At 39.4% G+C, this 22,220-nt stretch overlaps 2 protein-coding genes across 5 annotated transcripts in view; both read right to left on the minus strand.

The window, feature by feature from the left end:
- The window catches only part of dusp8a (dual specificity phosphatase 8a), a 43,230-nt gene extending 38,145 nt beyond the window's left edge, over positions 1-5,085 (minus strand). Inside the window, exon 1 of one of the 3 annotated variants that reach the window (XM_087842923.1) lies at positions 4,777-5,085. The gene's annotated coding sequence lies outside the window, so the exon portion shown is untranslated. Of the gene's footprint in view, positions 1-197; positions 703-4,535; positions 4,672-4,776 lie in introns of those variants that run through there. The other 2 variants (XM_087842925.1, XM_087842924.1) reach the window with 2 other exon arrangements.
- A 1,552-nt stretch (positions 5,086-6,637) lies between these two features.
- On the minus strand, positions 6,638-22,084 carry ptpn5 (protein tyrosine phosphatase non-receptor type 5). Of its 2 annotated transcripts, none has more exons than XM_087842926.1 (14): positions 21,683-22,084; positions 17,916-18,024; positions 15,435-15,708; positions 14,766-14,888; positions 14,539-14,631; positions 14,042-14,298; positions 13,716-13,908; positions 13,210-13,294; positions 12,863-12,942; positions 12,640-12,777; positions 12,447-12,557; positions 10,592-10,752; positions 10,262-10,375; positions 6,638-9,116 (listed from the first exon to the last, which is right to left on the minus strand). In XM_087842926.1, the coding sequence occupies exons 3-14, from the start codon at positions 15,699-15,701 to the stop codon at positions 9,023-9,025; spliced, it is 1,716 nt and encodes a 571-aa protein (XP_087699052.1). In that variant the 5' UTR covers positions 15,702-15,708; positions 17,916-18,024; positions 21,683-22,084; the 3' UTR covers positions 6,638-9,022. The 2 variants fall into 2 exon arrangements, with proteins under 2 accessions (XP_087699052.1, XP_087699053.1); XM_087842927.1 differs by lacking the exon at positions 21,683-22,084 and adding an exon at positions 20,247-21,667.
- Between the last annotated feature and the right edge of the window lie 136 nt (positions 22,085-22,220).

Raw genomic sequence — 22,220 nt, forward strand, 5'->3', positions numbered from 1 at the left:
CCTGAGCTTAGCTGATCTTTTCTTTAACTGAAAAAGTGAATCACAGTTTATGTGTAACTAGCATGCTGACATAACTTCACATTATAAGCATCCGGATATCTACTCTGCAGAAAGCTTTGCTGCAATACCAGTTTGCCCCTGTACAAAAAACATCCGCTGCCACATTACAACCTGCACCATCACCTGTTATACCGTACCTTATCTGGCAGGAAGCCTTTCAGTCGTGCAGCTAACAACACAGCTTCGAGGGATGTGAATCTTTTGCTGTTTTTCTCTGTGTCCCTGCCGCTGCTGAGCACAGCATCTGATGCTGCATATGTCTAATGGCGACTGCTCTCCCACCCACCCAGTCTCACACTTTTTCCTCTCTGAATCTCTCCTTCCTTCTCTATCACTCTCTTTCTTGCTTTTGTGCAGTGAACAGAGATGGGGAGGGGATGAGTGTGCAGGTTTACATGTGTGGTAGTCAGAGACGGAGCGCTCTGCGTCTTTATGTCGCTTGACTATTGTCCCGTGGCAAACTCAAAAAAAATCCCGCTTCTATGGACAGAAAGGGATGGAATGAAAGGTTAATAAGAGAAAACAGCAAGAATATTGACAAGAAAATATGAGAAAGGCAGAGAAATTAAAAGAAGCAACACAGCCATCCACGTGATTACTCAGCATAACAAATATCGCCCATCTCCTCATGCAGAAAAAATGCCCCTTCACATCACATCCAAGCAGGGAAAAAAAAGGAAGACTCATTAAATAAATAAATAAATAAATAAAATAAGCTCCTCACACTTAAGGAAGCAGCAGTAGGCTGTGATGCTCCGACTGAACAGAAGAAAACAAGCAAAGAGAAGAGAAAGCAGAGAGACAGACACGCTGTGTACAGGCCTGGAGCAGATTTGGTTGCCATGGAAACAGCCCAGGCTGGGGTGATAAGGGGGCACGAGAAGGGTGATTGTGATGGGATGCTCGCTGATGCTGATACAAGATAAAGCTAAAACAGACAGCGGAGCTCAAGAGAGATTCTCCCAACCTGAGCTGTATGTGCACCTTTTATTTTACTCACTTAAAAGAAAATGACCACAAATTAGTCTAAAAGCCACCAACCAAAATTACTTTAATATATTTCTATCTGATGTTTTCCTCTAATGTAGCCCAAAAATCTCACTGCTTTCCCAAAAGCAAGATCACACAGTCAGAAGATCCAGACAGACCAGGTTATGCAGATCCAAGGAGTCAAAACAAAAGAATTACACCACGACAACTTGCAGAGAAACTAGTCTGACTGGTCAACTTTGAGGAAATTTTTACTCCAGATGGGAATTTAAAAAAAAAATCCTACACATCCTTCGGATTTCTGGAAATATTAGCTGTAAATGAAAGGTACCCAGGAATTTGACGCCCAGCTGTATCTCTTCGCCAACCAGTCAACTTGCTGTTCACATCCAAATTTGGCGAGACACACGTAAGTAATGACTTTAAAGCAATTCAATAGGTAAGCACAAAGACGAGTGTAAACATTCAGCATGCAGCCAAATATGATGTCAACTCAAATCATCTTTCTTTCTGAGTTATGCTGTTGGATGATGGCCAGAAAGGTGTTTTTTTAAGGACATTATGATGTCACTGTTAGGGATGGCTATTGAGAACCGGTTCCAAATACTTCATTTGAGCCTTTGAGCTCCACCTATCAATGCTGGTGTGGTTTTCTAACATTTCTACATTGCAGAACAATGACGCTAAAGCAGTGGAGCTTTTCGTAATTCCTCGCATTCAACCATTTGTTTATACTATGAAAACTTTAGATAATAACAAACTGCGTTGACGATAAAAATCCTGCGCTGACCGACATTTCTCCACAAAGAAAATTGATTAGACGTCAACAAGGAAAATGATAAAGAATCAGGGCAATATGCAGAATTGATAATGGTGAAAATCTTATCAACATCCCTCCCTAGTCACATCCCTCCCGAGTTATTGGATATAACTCGTCATCGCGTCATCATTTCATGCTAGTAGGATTTTTTGTGTGTTTTCTAATAATTAAGGTGCTTTGTGAGGTCACAGTGACGTCTGAAATCTAATGAACTTCCTCCAGACAAAGACAATTAACAGACTCCCAATCAAACATCAAACAAATCAAACATTTTCCCCTCTTGTCATGCAAAACACAGCAACACAAATCATTGACAGACTCTACTGAAACTCTCTTTACAGTGTTCAATAAAAGACTGATAACAAAAAAAGGTTGGTGCATGTTAACATCAAGCTGAGGAAGTAACTTTATCTCAATAAAATGGGCAACACACGCAGGTGTATTCACAGCCTTTCACCATGGGGGTGAACATGAAGGGCCAGCTCCATGATGGCATTATCAGACATCAGGGACAGAGGCAAACACAAAGAGAGTAACTGGAGGGCAACCAGTGGTGATGTAATACCATCCAGGTTATTCATTAACTCCCTGCATAACGTCACCTGTGGCCACAGCCTTGAGTAGGCTGATATGAAGCGAGCAAGGTTCGCACAATGACAGGCACGACTGGTTTGTTTAGACCACAAACAATTACATCACCAGCGCATCTTGTGCCCTTTAGTCTGTGCAGCAGGCCCTCTCATGAACTCAAAGTTTGCATATATATGTGTATATAAGCTGTCTGTGTCTCTGGAGTGTTTCACTTACACTTTAAAGGGTGACCACAACAAAGCACTGTGCAGCAGAAGTGGAAAAAAAGAAGAACCGATACAGCATAGCATCGTATTATTTTTATCAAGCCACGGACACTAATTCAAGCAACATCACATCATATTTGCTCAACTGAAAAAAGCATTCAAGACTGGACACGCTTGGCTTAGCTAATAGCTCAGTTGCACTAGTAGTAGTACAAAAGCAGGACAACAACCTTCTTGTATCTGCCAGAAAGAAAACAAACCTGTGGTTGCCTTGTGATTGTACTGGATTCTTTTCACATTCTGGGACCAATTGCAACATGCTGCTTTTGTCAATGAACATAACATGAGTGGACTTGACTCAGCTGGCTGCCAAACAGATGTATTCTGGTTTTATTCATCTAGAACAGGAAGAGACAGTAACACATTGGTAGCACACTGACGCTGTCTAATAGCAACAATTATGGCAGGTTTTAGTGACAGTGTCTGCTTTATCTTATTGGATTAACTTTGTGGACATAATTTGCAGTGAAATCACAATCTATTGAAATATTTACCCTTTCAAAATGCCAAAAAACTGCAATAATATCAGAATATCAAGTATTCTGATATTATTGTATCATGAGATGTCTGGTGATTGCCACTTCTAATGAGCAGGTACAGGGTCACCTGTTTATAGTGGAGGATTTTAGTAGAGGTTCTTGCAATTGTGTTAAAAGGCAAAATATTAGCATATCATTCAAAATCACGACAGAATGAATAAAAGTTTTTGTCAGTTAAAGATTAATCTCTTGGTCTGTACAAAGGCCCAAAACAGTTAGCATTATGAGCAGTGTTGTTTTGTCTCACAGTCCAAAACCAAAAGATATCTAGTTGACTTTCCCAGGTGAGAACCTCCTTTATCATTAATTTTCTGTCAGGTAAATAAATTAAAGCATGACTGTTGTGAGTTCAGTGGCATTCACTGCTTTTAGCTATACAATAAACGTAGTAAACAATTAATTTATAGCTGTAATCAATTATTATTGTGGAATTTAAAAAGAAACTGTTATTGGCACACCTTAAATCATCAAATTTTTAACAATGCTTACAATTAATGGTTAATAGTTGATGATTGTCTAACCCTGAGTGTTTCCCACGACTAATAACCAGTGTAACATGCTGTTGCAGCGGTCATGTCATTTTAAAAAATCGATTTCGTGGTGCAGCTGGACAGCGCTATCATATTGTAAACAACACATCCAAGCATGAAGCCTTCCGGTGTCCTCTCATCAATACTCCCTCAGTGCACTGACTGCTGTAAAATGCAGGGTCATACATAGCTGGGACTACCCCCAGACTCCACTACAATAGCCACATGATATGTAATGTAAATGTAAATAATAGCAAGAATCTCTGATACAAAAATACATCGTCAAATAAATATGTGTACACATAGAAATGCTCTGAAAAATCAAATACAGACATCATCAGAGATGGGGGCGCACATATACATACACACACAACACAAAAACAAAAACAAAAAACAGACAAGACGTTGTGTGTCGTTTACCAGCGTTCAAAATGATGGAGGCTGAGCGGTCGCAGCGCACTACAATAAACCGACCTACATTAGAAATAAGAATAGACTCCAGTGCGGACAGCAGGCACTGCTTTTAAAAAAACGTCGGATATAGTCAGCATCAACTATTGTTATACCCCACACTTACAGAGAGGTTGTTTTGAGTGGGAAACCTGCCCTGGGTTTGTTATGACGCGTGGATATGTCCGCATGCGAAAATGAACCCTCTCCATTGATCGGGAAGGCTGTGATGACTTTAACCAGCGCGAACATTAAACAGAAAATTCGGGAAGAAAGCTAATACACCTACCTTACAATAGGAAACCGGCACAGCGATTTTTTTGCACCCCAATAAAACGATCGATAACTTGAGCTTGGACGAGGTTTATTCCCATTATGAGACGGGCGCGCACTTAAAGAGGGGGGAGGAGTGCGAGATGACGGACTTGCCGCAGCAGGAGCGAGCTGGGCACGAGCACAGACAACGAGCAGCCGATTCAAACAAACAAATGTCCTTTCTTGCTAATTGACAAACACACTCAAGCACTCACCTCGGGCTCCATGCGTCTGCGGGGTGTTATTCAACTGGCCTCCATGTGTGAGGGGACAGTGGCGGAGTCTTCATGGGGGCTGGCCGGTGTTTACTTGGCGGTGTTGCGGGGTGTACAGTAAAGACCTCAGCTGACAGAGGATGACAGCGCCAGGAGCAAACCAGGCATGAAAGCGCGCGGTGATAGGCTACAAACGGCCTCCTCAGCCGTTCAGCTGGCTCGTGGAGAGCAAGATTAGCTTTACTAGGCTAGGTGAAGGCTAAAACTGTTAGCTGTTATTGTGTGTGTGTGTGTGTGAGGAGGAGGAGGAGGAGGGGGTGGTTAGGTACGGAAGGTGCACTTTAGCACTTTCATGAACTAAAGCGATGAGGTCATGGTTCAGGAGGGAGACGGGGAAAAAAGGAAACTGTGAGGTTGACGTCACTTCCAACCAATCAGCGGCGACGGTTTAGGACTAGGGTGACGTCAGTGATCTGATCTGCGGATTAAAGGGACAGTCCGGCTTTTTTTCTTTTTTAAAGGAGACGCACTCACGTTGAGTGTGTGTGTTTTTTTTAAACTGCCTTACACACAGAAAAAAGAGGGATAATATGAATCTTTATTTATTTCCTTATTTTATTATATTCAAATAATTATTATGAAATACAAATCACATAACACCTTTTAAATGTTTCATTTTGTTTTATTTTTATGTGCTCCTTTCTCTTTCTGTTTCTCTTTTATGCCTTATTGAGCTATATATTGCTCAATTGTCTCGTTATGTTGTAGGTGTGTTTCAGCTATTCTGCCTCATTTACGCTGTGTTGCTGCAGGTTATCCTTAATGTTTTGGCTTCTGCGAAATTATCATTTCCCCCGTTTTGGGATTAATAACGTGTATTCACTTAGACTACACTGCAGTCTGATCTCAGAATTTAAATGCAAAAAATTTGCAAGTCATTTTCTTAAGCATTAATACAGTTTTGCAGGGAACCACTATACCTTTTTTCTATTTGTAAGTTTTTATTCTATTTTACTTTTCTGAATTTCTTTCTTTCGGTTCGTTTCCTGAGGTTAGGCCTACGGTAAAAATGTAAAGCTATTTGTAGTCGATTTCTGTGTTTTTGCCCTGAAGAAGAAATGTATTCTTCTTAGAAAAAAAGGGTTTAAAAAAAAATACAAAAAAACCCGATATGAGCATGCAGCTCAGACTCGTGTCTCTGTTACTTCATAACAAGTAAAAGCCAAATTTTGTAAAAGTAGATTTTCTAAAACAGGCTCACCTAGTGTTTGCAGCCCTGGATGGTTGACTATTACTATTATTAATATTTAAAAATCTATTTCGCATTTGTTCTTCGTCATGGACCAAACGATTTAAGCTGAATTGCACTTGCAAACTACTGAACTGCCCGTTTCTCTTTGTGAAAGATACAGGCTACGCTGAAGTGTCATTTGGATGCCACTGATTTAATTTTGATTATATTTTTCAAGATAGTGTTTTAAAAATAATGTACAAGAAACGAAAACTGATCGATCTACAGTATCGCATCCTCACTTAGCCCAGTTTCTGCAATGAATGGATGATTGGTGTTTGAATTCACCGCCAAGTAAATTCACTGAATTCATTGAATTCATCAGCTCTCTATTGTTAGATTAACAAAAGCCTTTGTTTTGTTGCTTTGAACACTCTGTCAGCGAGCAAACAGTTGACTGCAGGGAGGTTTGGCAATGTGTGTCATTAGATCGCATATACTGACCCCTAGCGGTGAACGTGTGCGATTGCAGCCTGTCAGCACGAAACCAAAGGGGGTGGAAAAAAGACTGATCAGATGATCAGGACAGAGTAACTCTAAAAAAAATACAACAACACAAATTCATGAAAATCTATCTTTATTTGGATGCAAAAAGTCACAACTTAAAGCGATACTGTAGCAGAGGAGAGGAATACTGATTGCTGGTTGGTTGTACGTCTGACTGTTTGGCTATTAAGTCATCCCCATTTTGATCTTCAGAAGAAGGCCAAGTAAGCACGGACAACAAACACTCAAAATAGAAGCTTTTCAATCAAGTAGACTGGAGATTATCAGAGGATTATGTCACATGCCTGACAATACACTGTAGCCTTTCTTGTCTGTCTCAACCAGGTGCTGCTGTAAAAGGTCATTTTGGCAGTTATATTCTCCCGGCTGATGTCTTATTTATAAAGCGGTCTGAGCCCACTCTGGTAAGTTCATCCTCTGATAACGTCCGGGGCCACTGATCTGAAGCGTCATGGTAGTCAAGATAGAAGTTGTTTGACTTTTTGTAGAAAACTGTCTTCACTGTTTTAGCTGCCTTACACATAGCGATTATTTCTCGTGTTGTCAACTGAGAGTGGCCTCGAGTCACAGATAGAATAGAGTGGGGACTGTGTGAAAACTCAGTCTGAGGTAAAATTCTCCAAGAAAACGATAAAAACGTACACAGAAAGCAAAGCATATTAAAGCAAAGCCTAAAGACCTAAAGTAATAATACTGAAGACCGAACATAATCTATTTATCTTCTGTACTGTAAGGTAACTTAGGTAGTTGTCACATTTTGTTCCGTTAAATCTTGCAATATAAACCGATGGTTTGATCCACAGTATGAGCTACATTCCATCATGGTGTAAACGGAAATATACACAAGGCATCTACTCGAAAGGATTGTATCAAAATGTTCTAAAAATATCTCTGGTTGGTTTCACAAAAGCAAACTGTATCAAAAGCATTGGCCGAGAGCAAGCAATAATAATAGGCTTAAACCCTTTTACACAACAAAAAGCAGGACAACCAATCACGTCGCTTTGATTGTGGACCTATGGAGTCCCATACAGCACATGCAATCCATTAAACTCAACACAATCAAAACACAACACAGAAAAAAGAACTTTTACAGCTGAACATCGGAGAGACAACCTTTGTTGGTCTATTGTGCTTCATACAGATTAGGCCTGGCCTGTCTATACAACAATCATGGGCTTCTTACTTCACAGATGTGTTCAAGCTACTGTTTAAAGCAGAGGCATTGCAGAACTTGAAACTCTGAGGGCAACAAGCTTCATGATAGAAAATTGGACATTTACAAGAATATCCTTATGTTTATGGTGTATTGTTTATGCAACTTTTTTTTTTTTTTTTTTTGCTTTCCTCTTCATTACATCCTCCCGTGTGTGTCACTGGAAACGTCGATTGTGCACAATGGATTCTCCGGAGCTCCTGCATTGATTTTTCTAATGGTGTGATTCTATTTCTGGCCTCTGTCCCCTCAGTATCCCTGGCTCTGTGACGCCTCTGAGTTAACGTCTATGTGGCCTTAATGCAGAAGTTGTTTACTGTAAACATCATGGGCCATGAGGACTGCACAGGCAGCATGGTAAAACTGTAATACTGTAGATTGCACAGAAATCCTAATTAGTTAGTTAATAACCTAATCGTTATACATTCCTATGTTCCATAACATTGCACATGCCTTTAATGAACACTTAGCACCATGCAACCTGAAGATGAGGTGACTCTTGAATGCAGCAAAAGTTGAGACAGGCCTTCTGTAATGATTTTTTTTTTTTTTTTTTTTACATTGAAATTGAGAGAAAAGGCTAGACGTCATTTACTTTTACATTTCATATGAACTTTTATATCAGTATAGTTAAATATTAGGCTGGCATTTGATTATCTCTGTAGATTTAAACGATGCTGGCACTTATACTGTAAAGGGCCCTTATTGTCAACACATACTTTCTTTCATTTCCTTACAGGTAAGTCACACCACTGCAGGCGATCTGATTATACTTCCAGTCTAACCTTTCGATAACTGTACAATCATTACACGAGGAAGCTGTTTTAGACCAAGTGCAAAACAAGGCCTCGATGACGGAGACTAATGTGCAGTGGTGTGATGGAAACCTTAGCAGTGCAAATGAAATGAAGGCGAGAGTGCTGGCTTGGATTATTTTAGGTGTGACTGCTTCAACTTATCAAGAACACATGGATCGATGGGACTGCGTTACTACTATTTTCGGGTGAGTTATCTCAAATCACACCTCCTCTATATTTGTTCTACTCAACCACGCACAATTAGCACAGATTCAGTTCTGTTTGAGTGACCCTGCCTTGAGTGAAGAGAACAACATGGTTTGAACTTGTTAAAGGGTGAGATTGAGATGATGTTAGGTACAGTGGTGCATACCACCTGAGGCGGTTACGTGTACAGTGGTGTGTCTCGGTCTGGGTGTGGCTGTTGTGCTCCATCTATTCCTCAGCAGTTTGAGAAAGCTGCTTCTCATACAAGCTGAGGACGTGATGCACAAACTGGTACTGCTCACACGTCTGTATCATGCCACCCCTGAAAAACACACATACAAAGAGATACCATTAAATCGAACTCTTCACATAGTAATTATATAACAAAATTAAATGGAAAAACATTTGTTTATCAGCTCCAGCAAAAAATAAAATGTTTATCACATTTTTTCAAACAATGAATGAAATACATTAGCCGTGACATCTTGACTTATTAAACTCAGATGTATCCAATAACACTAATAATGACTGCTTTCATTGTGGGTGTTCTAATGTGCTTGATGGCCGGCTTTGATTGTACCTCACATAAATAATATTACTAGTAGCAGCCATGCTTGTTGTTTTCTGGCTCAAAAGTGAGTAAAGGTAATCATTTCCTTTAACACTCACAGAACCATGCATGGTTTATTGAAGTGTATAATTAATGGACTATAATTTTAAGATCCCTGACCCGGTCCTGAATTGGATAAGCACAAGACGGATGGAGGGACAGATAATTTAGAAGAAGGTTTGGTGACCTTCTTTTTTTTTTCTTTTTTTTTTTTAAATGTTTATTTATAAGATTTTAAGTTCAAAGTTACATAATGTCACACCAGTCAAAGGACATAAGATTCAAAAACAATAACATTTAAGCACAGAAAAAAAAAAAGAAAAAACAGAAACCAAACACAACAAAAAAAGACCTCAAACAGGAAAACAGGAAAGAAAAGGAAAAAAATAAAAACAAAACAAATAAATAAATAAATAAATAAAAATACACCAGTTAGCCAGTACAAATCAAAAGTTCAAAAGAAACCAAAAAAGATGATCTTCTGTGTGAGTTTAGACAGGGCAACAGAGAGTTCACCAAGACCAGAAGATGTGGGAAACATGTCCAGGAAGGAATCAGGGTCCGGCAGAGGTGCAGTTTCACACAAACACAAAGTGCAGTCAAATAGGTTAAAGTTTATGTTAAATTCCCATTAATATGATTGAGAAAAGGGCCCCAGATTTCGACAAACTTAAAATGGGTGTCAGCCAAACGATAACAAACCTCTTCAATATACAAACAAGCAATCATCTCACGTAGCCAAACCCTGAACAATGGTGACCTTCTTTTTGGAACGAAATCAAACTACGTCAGCTGAGCTTTTATGCCAGAACTAAAGATAGGCACGAGCACAGATAAGAGCTCTAAGGATATCTCACCTGTCCAGACGGAGCTGGCAGGTGGTTCTCAGGATGTCAACTACACCCTCAGTCCTCAGCTGCTTGCACAGGATGGAGGTGGCAATGAAGCAGCCAGTTCGACCAATTCCAGCACTGTAAAAGTTGGAGAAGTAATGTGTTGGATTTTTGTATTCACTGAAATTTCAATTTCAGTGAAGGCACCATAAATCGAGGAACTGAATTGATTTGTGCAGTGAGAAAAACCAGCAAAACAAGATACTGTAATATAAAACTAAAGATGGCTTTATCTTCTAAATATGAAATCTTTCATGCTCCCAATATTACAAACAAGTTGCTTTAGCCATGTACCTGCAGTGGACAATTATAGGGCCACTGGAGGGCAGGGCTTCCTCACGGGCCCTTTCCACTTCCTGCACCAGCTCCAGCAGGGGTGGAGCCTTGTCTGGGGTCTTCTGATCAGGCCAGGAAGTGTACCAGTACTGCCGCAGAGTGCGCTCCTCTTCCCCGCACTGGTGCATGCACACAGACAGTGACACAGATGTCATTATACCAAGCACACAGAGAACACCTGTTGCTCTTCATGCTTGACCAAACAGTTGCTTTGGTTTAGTAGTGAACGCAGAACAAACATTAAAAAAAGAGATTGTACAAAAACAGACTATTTGTCCTGGTCTGTACTGAGCATAAACAAATTTCTGAATGTCAGTCTACCAATAATTATGAATCCTATAGATAAACAACATAACCAGAGGAGATGAATAATCAACAAGCTTTTAACTCAGCGCAGTTACATAATGATCCCCTGGTGCTTAGCAATCAGATGCAGGCTGCATTTACTGAATTATCTTGTTTTGTTTGCTAAGTGCCGATGCCACCGTGACCTCAAATTAAAAATAAAGCACCCATCATGAACACATGAATGGAGCGTTGAGCGAACCACCTTCCAACACCCATATCTGTTGTGATAAATTACTGGATAAAATATGACTGTTTGATACACATATTTTGTAGAAACACTTACTGTAACATGTTTTTGTTGAGTCGGGAACACAAAATAATAATCTTCTGCGGTGTTTTTGTGACATTAATCGAGGGATCATCATGTAAACAGTGCATTTAATCAGTATCAGCAGATGCAGGTAAAAGCAGCTAATTAAAACGCACGGATTTATGGCTGATATTGTAGCCGTGCAGATCGTTCTGATCCACATCTAACATCTGAATTTAAATTGGCACCTAAGGGATGAAATTTAATTTAAGTGCCTTAAATTGAAAGAATAAAAACAAAAATGTAACATATCTTTAGAGAAATTTCCACTTTGAATATAACATAAAGCACACTTTTAAACATTTTTAAGGTGTTACGTGGAAAGACGTCTGCTAACACAGATGACATATAAAGTAAAGGTGGGTAATCCTTTGGAGTTAGCCACATGCAGGATTGTCAACTTTGCCACGGCTTATCGCCTTTGGGCCAAGAGAGAGGAAAATGAATTCTAAAGTTTATCAAGGCATCATTCAGGACAATGATACAGAGGCTTTCTGATGTTACCTGCTAATGAAAGCCTTTACTGCTTTAAGCACATTAGCATACAGATGGCAGGGTTTAACTTGCACACTTCTGTTCCTAATTACATGTTAAGAACCTAGCTGTGAACCTTTAGTTTTGTTTTAATTCATATATTTGACAGTATGAGCATCAGAAAAAAAATTAAAATAACTTGTAACTAGTTCTATATTTTTGTTTAGTTCACTTATTTCTTTGTGCACCCCTCTCAGTATGTATTCTGTCATCCCTTTAGGTCAACTTTCTTCTGATTTGCTGCCTCTTGCAAACAGAACATGTGAACAGCAGATGGGTGGGGCTTATGTGCTCACAGCCAGACCTGCGCCTGAGACCGTATTAGGGATATCCACTCCATTTGACATCTGTCTCAAGCAGACTGTTTGGAGCAGACCGGGATTAGTTTTACATATGTTGACCTAAATTAAACTTTGGCCACGCTTAACATGAGCATCCACCACTGTAACCCCATCCCCCCACCCACCCATCCACATCTGTATAAGGTTGTTTCCATTTCCATGTATGCATATAATTAGAGGCAAACAACTTTTTGGCATTACTTGAAGCTAAAACATTAAAGTGATGTTGTTGTGGTTCACCCTTTGTATTTCACATATTAATGCATTCTCTGTCGGTTACCTTCAGAGTAAACACCCTCAGACTGTAGTCATCCTCCTGGGTCACCTTGACCACAGTGATTTCGATGCCTTCGTGTGTCACAGTGTCCTCGGGCCAGTACTCAGCACATTTCTACAAGAAACAATAGACACAGCAGATAATATAGCTGGTTAATATTTAGGAACATTTATCAAAGAATCCTTTGAACAGTTACCTCATTCTTCTCCTCCAGGTTGGTGATCATCACTATGATTGGGGTCCTCTCTTGCCACACCATCCTCCATAAATCCCCCACTGTGTTCACAGTGGGACCCTGGGTAGCAATGTATGCACGCTCCTCGCCCCCATAACCCTGCACATGCACACACTCGTTGTTTTGCTACCATTACATATCAAAGCCATAACAAATCGCTGCATCAGAGTGCATTTGAACTTACTTTGAGATAATTAGCGTTGATATAGGTAGAAAGAAAATCATCTTCATCCTGTGACTTCAAGATCACTCTGCTGTGCGTGTCTGCAGGTGGACAATGTGACATTATCACGAGAAAGGGAGCTGATTACACATTCGTTCATTCACAAACACAATGAAACACCCTTATGTGTGTCATTGTGAACAGAAATAGTGGAAATTTGATGTCTTGCAAACACATTTTAGCATTAAAGTGAAAGAGGATGCAAAATTATTTAAGATAATCAGCATAAAAATAGTTTTAAAAATTGCTACCTCAATATTATGTTTATAGTAACTGATGTCACTAGTTTGTGTTACAGCTCTACTTACTGGGTAAAATTGTTTTGTAGCGATTCTTTCTCACCAGCCCTGGGTAATTGTACTCCTTAGGGTCCACAAAGTTCATGGGAGTTTCCTGCCAATGGACACAGAACAATGAAGGCAACTGAAAGTGAAGAAATGGGGAAGTCCAAAAGTTACCTTCTGCATAACAACCAAACGGTGAGGGAATAATATTAAACACGTGAAGTCACAGCCTCTCACACTCAACCATTGCTGTATTAGTGTGTGTGTGTGATCCTGAACGCGCATCCTTCTTCCTAACAGACACAAGAATTTTCTGTGGTTTTTTGTATGCAAAAAGAAAAAAAAATGCTTGCATCCCTCCATCTTCCGCCCACGAACAGAAAGTAGAAAAGCTTACGGGCGTGTGCAGAGCACCGATCGGTGTGTGTGGCTGCATCTGTGTGTGCGTGTACGTCTTTTCCGGCGAGTCTCTGTTCATTTCATATTAATCTCGAGAACGTAGGTGGCTGCGCTACTGTTGCTGCACTCACATAAAACTCAGCCTGCAGGCTCTGGTCGTCCATGGCCCTTGTGTGTAGCATGGCAGGGGTCAGGACGTGCGTTCCCTGTCGGAGATAGTCCTGGGCCGACTGGTCTCTTGGAGAGAGTTGGGCTCCGTAGCCATAGGGCTCTGTGCAGCCTGGTGTGCACATGTCCAAGGTCAGGGAAACATTGGAGCCTCTCCTGTTTTATTCAGACAGTCAGACAAATGCATATATCTGCATTACAAATGAATGAATAAAGTGTGAGTCTCCCTGCTGGAAGAAAAACAAACATAAATGCAAACATTTCCACCTGCTGGATGCTCTTTTCTAACCTCTCCTGAAGCCCCACTGGTGTGACAGTAAGGGTGGCAGCATCTCCCTCCGTCCTGGTATCTGCGCCTATATCAAATACTGGAGTCTGGGGCACCGGGTCCAGGTCTATCAGATCCTCCTGGGCATCTGTCCACTCTGACAAGGTGAAAGAGGGCTGACGACTCACAGACTGACGTCGATCACCAACGTCCCTCGACACAGTTTCTGATGACCACAAGCCAGAGCCATAATGCCACTTGCACACCAGGTGGATGATCTAAGGATAGAAAAGAAGACAAAAAAGAAGCAGTCAATAAGTAAATCAATCAAACACACAACAACAGGTCGCTACGTTAAGAAACAACCGATTCAATCGATCTTGTTTCCTTTTTCGATTATTTTCCTTCTTTATAGCAAATAACACCAATTGAGCATGCATCATGCATTAAATTCATGCTGAAATGACCACAATTGTGAAATGTGTGCATAAAAATAGAGCTTAAAGCCAGTGTTTTACCATGACTACACAGATGGCCACACCGATGCCTGCAGTGCCATGAACAATCCAATTGTGCTCTGTGGTGTTTACCACATCCCTCATCACCACTGACTGGCCAATAAAGGGAAACACAGAGAGAGAATGAGTTAGTCAGACATAGTTGAGTGCTTCACATCCTGTTAAACAGCTGTTTATTCTCCACCCAGACTTAAAAGCTGTCAGCCACATCTAGGATTGATACTTACATCCGTTCCAAAAATAGGGTGGCAGGGTAAGATGAACCCCAGGTAGAAGTCAATGACCTGCAGGGCTTTGTAGATGGAAGAGAGTGGCCCATTTCCATCCACCACAAAAAATATCCAGTACCCCTGGGAGGAGAGAAGAAGGAAGGCAGATTGTCACCGCTCCAGTCATTCATGCACTGGAAATCGGACTGCAGCCATTCTCAGGTGAAAAGCGAGCAGAAAAGATGATGGACCATTACACAGGCATAAAAAATATGTAAATTGTCCACATAGAGTCTAGTGTCGTAATCGTGGCTGCATTTACGAGGCTCTTTTATTTACTTATGGTAATGTTGCACCTGTCCTTTTTTCTGTTTAAATGAATCAAACATTAAGTCAACAATAGACGGAAACAGGAAGAGGGAATTAATGGTGAAGAGGTGTCAAATTTTAGCCTCACCCCCAGAAAAAGTATTTTCCGAGCCTGAAGCACTTGAAGCAAATATGAAAACGCAATCATACATATGAAAAGATAAACCACTGTGGAAAATGAAAGGTCAAGCTGAAAGAAAACCTCAAGCTTAAGTGTTGACGTGTCATTTGCAAGGCGGATATTGCAGCTGAAACCCAAAGACGACCTAAAAACTTACTCCGATTAAAAGCAGATAATAGAGAGCCTGGAACACATACCAAGATTTGGGAAGTGATAAACAGTGCTGCCCAGCAGTGGAGTTCAATCACCAGTGTGTACACCTTGCGTAAAAACACTTCCTCTTGGGGGTTTTGGCCCTCAGCGGTTCCAGCTTTATATTCTAGGAGCCCGTCTTTTTTAAGGGCTCCGTCGCCAATTTTTTCAGTCTTTGTGGGCTCGTCTAGCCAAACGGGATCCTCATCAGGCCTCAGGAAGATGGAGTCCTCGGTGTGGGAACGAGTGGAGCTACTCAGCCGACGGGTCATGATGCCCCTGTTGAACGAGGTTCCTTTGTGTTAAAAGGCCTTTCATATGTTATAAATCAGATTTTAAATGCATTTTAGTTTACACGTGTTTATCATTAGGTGTTTGGTTTTATGTGTGCCATTACCTGAAAATCATCCCATCAAATACAAATTTAACCCTTTTAAAATGTAGACAAATGGCAACACTTTTACTTATTCTTTGGAGATCTTTGATAGGATCTTAGACTCTGAAACACCTACAGTACCTGGTGTTTGAAACATACAGATGTTAACATGCAGGTGTTCTTCTGCACTTACAACTTATTTGCGATTTTTCTGCTTTTGTGTACAATAAAATGTCAAGGCCATAATTTTCAGCCACACTGGGACTACATGCTGATTTTCATTTCAAGTATGTGCTATCTGTGTTTGTCACATTGCGTGTGTCTAATGTGTGGTTCTAAATGAGCGTGTATATGACAAAAAGGGTTGCGTTTATTCTGCAGGTCTATTCAAATGTACAGCTAAGCAGCACAGAGTGGCTCTCATCTCCGGATCCTCTTGTCTCCCTTAGATTGGACTCCATCGTGTGTGTGTGTGTGTGTGTGTGTGTGTGTGTGTGTGTGTGTGTGTGTGTGTGTGTGAATTTGACAGAGAGAGAGAGAGAGGCTCCATTGTGGAGAAATGAGTCAGGGGTAGCGTGTTTACAGCCCTGTCCGTCACCTTGGCAACAGAGTGGCTCTCATCCCTCTCATCCGTCCTGAGCATTATCATCTACTGACAACACAGTCACACACACACAGTCAGCAGTGTATTCAAAGCTCTTTTCCGCTCAGCACTTTCAATATATATGGATAGATATAGATATATATCTGTATCTATATATATATGTGTATATATATATATATATATTTATGTATATAAATATATATATCTATATATATATATTTATATATTTATATGTATATAAATATATATATATATATATATACATATACATATATATATATATATATATATATATATATTTATTTATTTATATATATATTTATATATTTATATGTATATAAATATATATATATATATATATATATATATATGTATATGTATATATATATATATTTATATACATATAAATATATAAATATATATATATATATATATATAGATATAGATAGATATAGATATATATCTATCTATATCTATATATATATATATTTATATGTATATAAATATATATATATATATACATATATATACATATACATATATATACATATATATATATATATTTATATATTTATATGTATATATATACATATACATATATATACATATATACATATATATATATATATATATATATATATATATATATATATATATATATATATATATTTATATACATATAAATATATAAATATATATATATATATATAGATATAGATAGATATAGATATATATCTATCTATATCTATATATATATATATTTATATGTATATAAATATATATATATATATATATACATATATATACATATATATATATATATTTATATATTTATATGTATATATATACATATACATATATATATATATATTTATATATACATATATACATATATACATATATATATATATGTATATATTTATATATATATATATATATATATATATATATATATATATATATATACATATACATATATATATATATATATATATATATTTATATACATAAATATATATATATATATATATACACATATATATATAGATATAGATAGATATAGATATAGATATATATCTATCTATATCTATATAGATAGATATAGATATATAGATATTGTCACATGTTTCAGATAATCAAAACAATATTATTATCAGAGTCAAATATAAGCATGGTAAATACAAAATGCAGTTTTTAAATGATGATTTCATTGATTGAGGGAGAAAAGTTATCCAAGCCTACCTGGTCCTGTGTAACACAGTGATTGCCCCTCCTGTTTAATCATGAATTAACCACATTGTTTTGAAAGCTGAGTTCAGTTTCACTAAACATACTCAGGCCGATCTGTTGAATCAAGAAATCCCTTAAAGAGCCTGCTTCACAAAGTGAAGCAGTGAAGCAAGATAAAAGATCTCGAAAAGCAACACATCGTGCCACGATCTAAACACAAAGACAATGCGTTGTGTGTTTTCTAACATCAAAGGTCATTAAAGTCAAATGACTGACCTATGAGAGATGGCAACGAACTGGCAGGGGAGTCACATCACATGATCAAGGTAAAACCTGTATCCTGGGGCATCCGGTCACAGTCAGCCATTGTGAGGCAGAGTCAATTCTAAAAGACACAAGACAGTAGCTCAGGGCTTACATTCAAAGTTAAGGTTAGCAAAATGATAAAGCTGTTGCAGATGTACTAAACATGCAAATCTCTCCAACCTCTGGAGCAGAAAAAAACAACAAACAAACAAGTAAGAAAGTGTCTCTTCCTCAAATAGCCAGGGTACAAAAAATACAAAACCGGTGCAAAAAATACAGTTTTATGAGTCACCTGCATGGTTATACGTGGTTCACGGTGTGACCATTTTAAACGATCACTTCATAATATGATATGTTAACACTACCACTTAAGCAATGAACCTTTCAGACTATTGTTAATACAATAATATGTGTGGCGTGAGCCCTATACCTCCTAGATGCAAGTTTAGGCATCAAAATATCAGTTTACGAACCAATGAGCGATGACACGGTGGATACATCCATTAGTTTTAAGTCTATGATCGACAGTAGAGTGACAAATTCAACTGGTAACATTGATAGACACTGAGAGAGGGTTAATAATTCAGCTTTCTCTAATGATGGATCAGAGTAGCACCCTTGTAGACTCCCAGCTGTGCGCTCATGAGGGGAGGACAGTGATGTAAGGTGACACAGTAAACTGTCAATATTTCTTCCCCACTCTTTCTTTCCCTGCCTCTCTCTGCATCCCGAAGAGGCAGGGATGATTCAAGCCAGACTAAGCAGACACCCTCAGAAATACATTCAGATTGCTCCAGTCGAATCAGTATGCATGATGAAGTCGAGCCTTCTCTGCCCTCCTCTCCTCTCTACCATCTCCCCCTCTCTCCTTATGTGCCACTGGACCCTGTTGAACGAATGGGGTGTGCTCAGCGGAATATGAGACCACACCAGTAGCAGGAGCTTAGTGTGTGTGTTCACTTTGAGTCCGTTTCTTTCTCTCTTTGCTTGCTGTGAAGGTGGTTTTGAAGTGATGACGCCAGTTAGACCGGCTTGTAGTCATGGCAATGTGCATACATGCAACGTACACACGTATGTTAAGTACACACACACACACACACAGAGGCATGGATTGTGTTGTATAAGAGCGCTTCAATGTGTTCCATTTTTCAACAATAGGTGGACAGGTAGAAGAGTGGATGAAGGGATGAATGGAAGGAAGAGCAACTCTTTTTTTGTGTGAAGGTTGTCTGAAGCAATGACGCAGTGAGGTTGGCGTTTTGGTAACTGTGGCAACCAACATACTGTAGCGTGTGTGTGTGTGTGCGCGCATATATACTTTTGTCAGATACCCCGCATGAAAAATGAAAAACACAAACACACATCTGCACTGGGAGAGCAGTGACAACATTCACGTTTGCCCTAAGAAAAAAAAAAAAATCGGCCTCTCTTTGCTTTTATTCTTTGAGGTAAATATTTCTGTTTTTCTGCTACTTGCTTTGTCTCAGCGCTTGTTTGGCGAACTGTCTGATATATTTAACCCAAGCAGTCACTGGGATCTCAGAAATCCTGAGGTCACGAGTCCTCTTCTCCTACTCATTCATTACTCATTACTCCAACATTAGTGAATTTTAAACGCTAAATACATCAGAAGTTTCTCATTACTTCCAGATTATTGTACAATTTCTGTTCCTTCCCTTTTTAATGTTTCTAACGTTGCAGAAAAAGACATGAATTTAAATATTGATGTTTGCGTAGTCTGCAGATGAGAATTAAAATACTCGCTGCAACTCCTGTCTTAATACTATGCAGGAATAATTGAGGCAAGACACGTTGTACTGGATTCAGTTAAACTGATGAATAAAAAATATATATCTGGTCTGCTATATTATATTTATTGCATTCTGTTTCCAAACATGTTGCATGTACATGTAAAGGTATATTTTAATTACAGTTCTGAAGATAGAATTTATTCATAATAGAATAAAAAAAATCTGAAAGTTTATGATAAGCTTTTCATTTACACTATAATCATTTAACACAAACAAAAACATCAACCCAGAGCAATTTACTGTTCCCATTCCAGCTGTTTTGTGCATGATTTTATCTGCATTTCACACTCATATCTGGTATGTTTGTAAATTTCTCGAAAAGAAAGCTTTGTTTCAACTGATGTATGATGCTTCTATAGAATATATTAACACAGATAGTTCAGGAGCTTACAATGAAAATTAAAGATTTTATTACAAATCCAAAAAGATCAGAATCATTTAGCTGAGGATTGAGCTCAGGCCGAGTGAATTTAAAGCAAATAGGTCAAACCTGATGATGGATTGAGCTTCATTCCTCATTGAAGGTGTACTGTCCTTGGGTCTTACAAACACCACCCCCTCAGTCTTCAAATAGAGTATGCGCATACTGTTTCCATTGATCTGCATCCATTCAAGAACCCACCATCCAATGGAGTCTAAAAGTGGGCCATACAAAATGCCTATTGCCTCTGTCCCAGAAGGGCTCGAGGACCAGAAATGAGAAGGGGGCTGCCAGCTGTGTATAGCTTTTTCCTACTGTCGGGAACAGGGGGAATTAAAGTGGTGACAGCTGGCGTGTGCTTTAATGGATATTCCTGATGCTCCCAGCGTCTCTGTGTGGAAAAACAATAAGTCCAAATCTGCTTTTTTTAGTCTGTTATTTAAAAAAAATGAACAACCTGTTTCCAGGAGAATCAAAGTGAATAAAGGGCGAGTATCAAGTGTGTTGCTGAAGTGCTCATATGGCAGAGAGACGAGGTAAGAGGAAGCTCTTACTGAAAGTGATGATGAGATGGAAACATGAGATAAAGTCACGAGGGCCAAGACCAGCCTCATCAACCTTTATCTCCCATACACACACAGAAAATCTTGATATCAATACACACATAAGCCAGCAATGACCTTAAAATGAAATGCCCAGCAAACCTGCAGCCTTTTCTTGTATATCGCAAAGACAGATAATCAATCAGCTCTATTGTTTACATACACTCCCAGGATCGCTCGCAGCTGCTCCATGGGTATTTTTGGAGAGAAATCTCATTAAGGCACATATAAACTTACAATTCAGCCAAAGCTGTACTGTATGAATAATTAAAATGTGCTGCATAGCAAATTGATTTACAGGCTGCTGGAGATAAATCTGGATTCTTGGTGACAAAAGATTGCGTTACATGATTGCACTGCATCAAAACACCAGTGCAGGAATGGCATTCTCTGGCAGTCATTCATACTAAGACAAAACACCATTCATATCACGTACATGGCTACGGTGAGCTAGAGCGACCACACAGTGCAGAGCTGGATGGATTAGTAATGAATCACTCGGGGAGGTGGACTGTTGCATCTCTCTCTGGTAACTCCCACATTGTCACATAGACATGATACAACACAGAGGAAATCAAGCTTGGAGTGATAAACGAGAGGGAAAATACACAGTTAAAAGCGCCATCGACGGACCAACCTGTTGGCAAACGATCAGTTTCAATGATCTAAGAATAAACACGCACATATATACCTCCTACATCACACATCTCCTACCTTTTTGCAGCACAGGAAAGCGCAGCGGCCATGTAAACCGTAGGGGCTTTGCTGAGGAATTGGTATTCACCTCATGTCATACAGCCACGCAGGGGGAAAGAGCGAGAGACAGCGGAGAGGCGAGGAGGGCTGGAACGGTCACAGTCACTCAACCATAGCCTTAAGTCTGGTTAGGATAAGTCCTCTTACCTGGCTGAGCCCGTCTTCACATCGCCATCTGCTGCTCTGCTCCCTGTGAGCCAAACCACCAGGAGCCAAACACCAAGAACCACGCCAATCCCTTTACTGCTTCTCTGTCTGGGAGATGGAGGAGTGTGTTTGCATGTAAGAAGGAGACAGACCGACAGTGAGAGACACAGAGAGTAAGAGGACGCGCGTGAGCCTAGGAAAACAAGAATGTGCAAATGTAAGGGGTGTGTGTGTGTTTGTGTGTCCGTGAGAGAAAGAGAGACAGAGGTATGAAAGTCTGATGGGTTTTCTTTTGTTTGTATCCTGAAGGAGAGAGAGAGAGATCCACAGGCGGCAGCTTCGTCTAGGTATATGCAGCAAGAGGCTGTACGGTAGCCTTGGCAACAGAGCCAGAATAAGGGAGAGCGAGGGAGGGAGGGAGCTAAGGAGAGAGCTAGAGCAAAAGAGAGAGAGAGTGTTTATTAATCTTATTGTGGGGACATAAATCTGTTAATACAGTTATATCAGGGGGGCTCACCTCTAAAGGAAGGTTTCAACA

This window comes from Neolamprologus brichardi, chromosome 7, assembly GCF_056152115.1.
Source record: "Neolamprologus brichardi isolate AB-2024 chromosome 7, ASM5615211v1, whole genome shotgun sequence".
NCBI classification, from domain to species: Eukaryota; Metazoa; Chordata; class Actinopteri; order Cichliformes; family Cichlidae; genus Neolamprologus; species Neolamprologus brichardi.

Excerpts from the sequence above, each read along its gene's own strand:
- ptpn5 (XM_087842926.1), bottom strand. The coding sequence starts at position 15,701 with ATGACCCGTCGGCTGAGTAGCTCCACTCGTTCCCACACCGAGGACTCC. Across the intron at positions 14,889-15,434 it reads TTATCACTTCCCAAATCTTG|GGGTACTGGATATTTTTTGT; the intron begins GTATGTGTTCCA and ends CTCTCCTCCCAG. Across the intron at positions 12,558-12,639 it reads ACCTGGAGGAGAAGAATGAG|AAATGTGCTGAGTACTGGCC; the intron begins GTAACTGTTCAA and ends TGTTTCTTGTAG.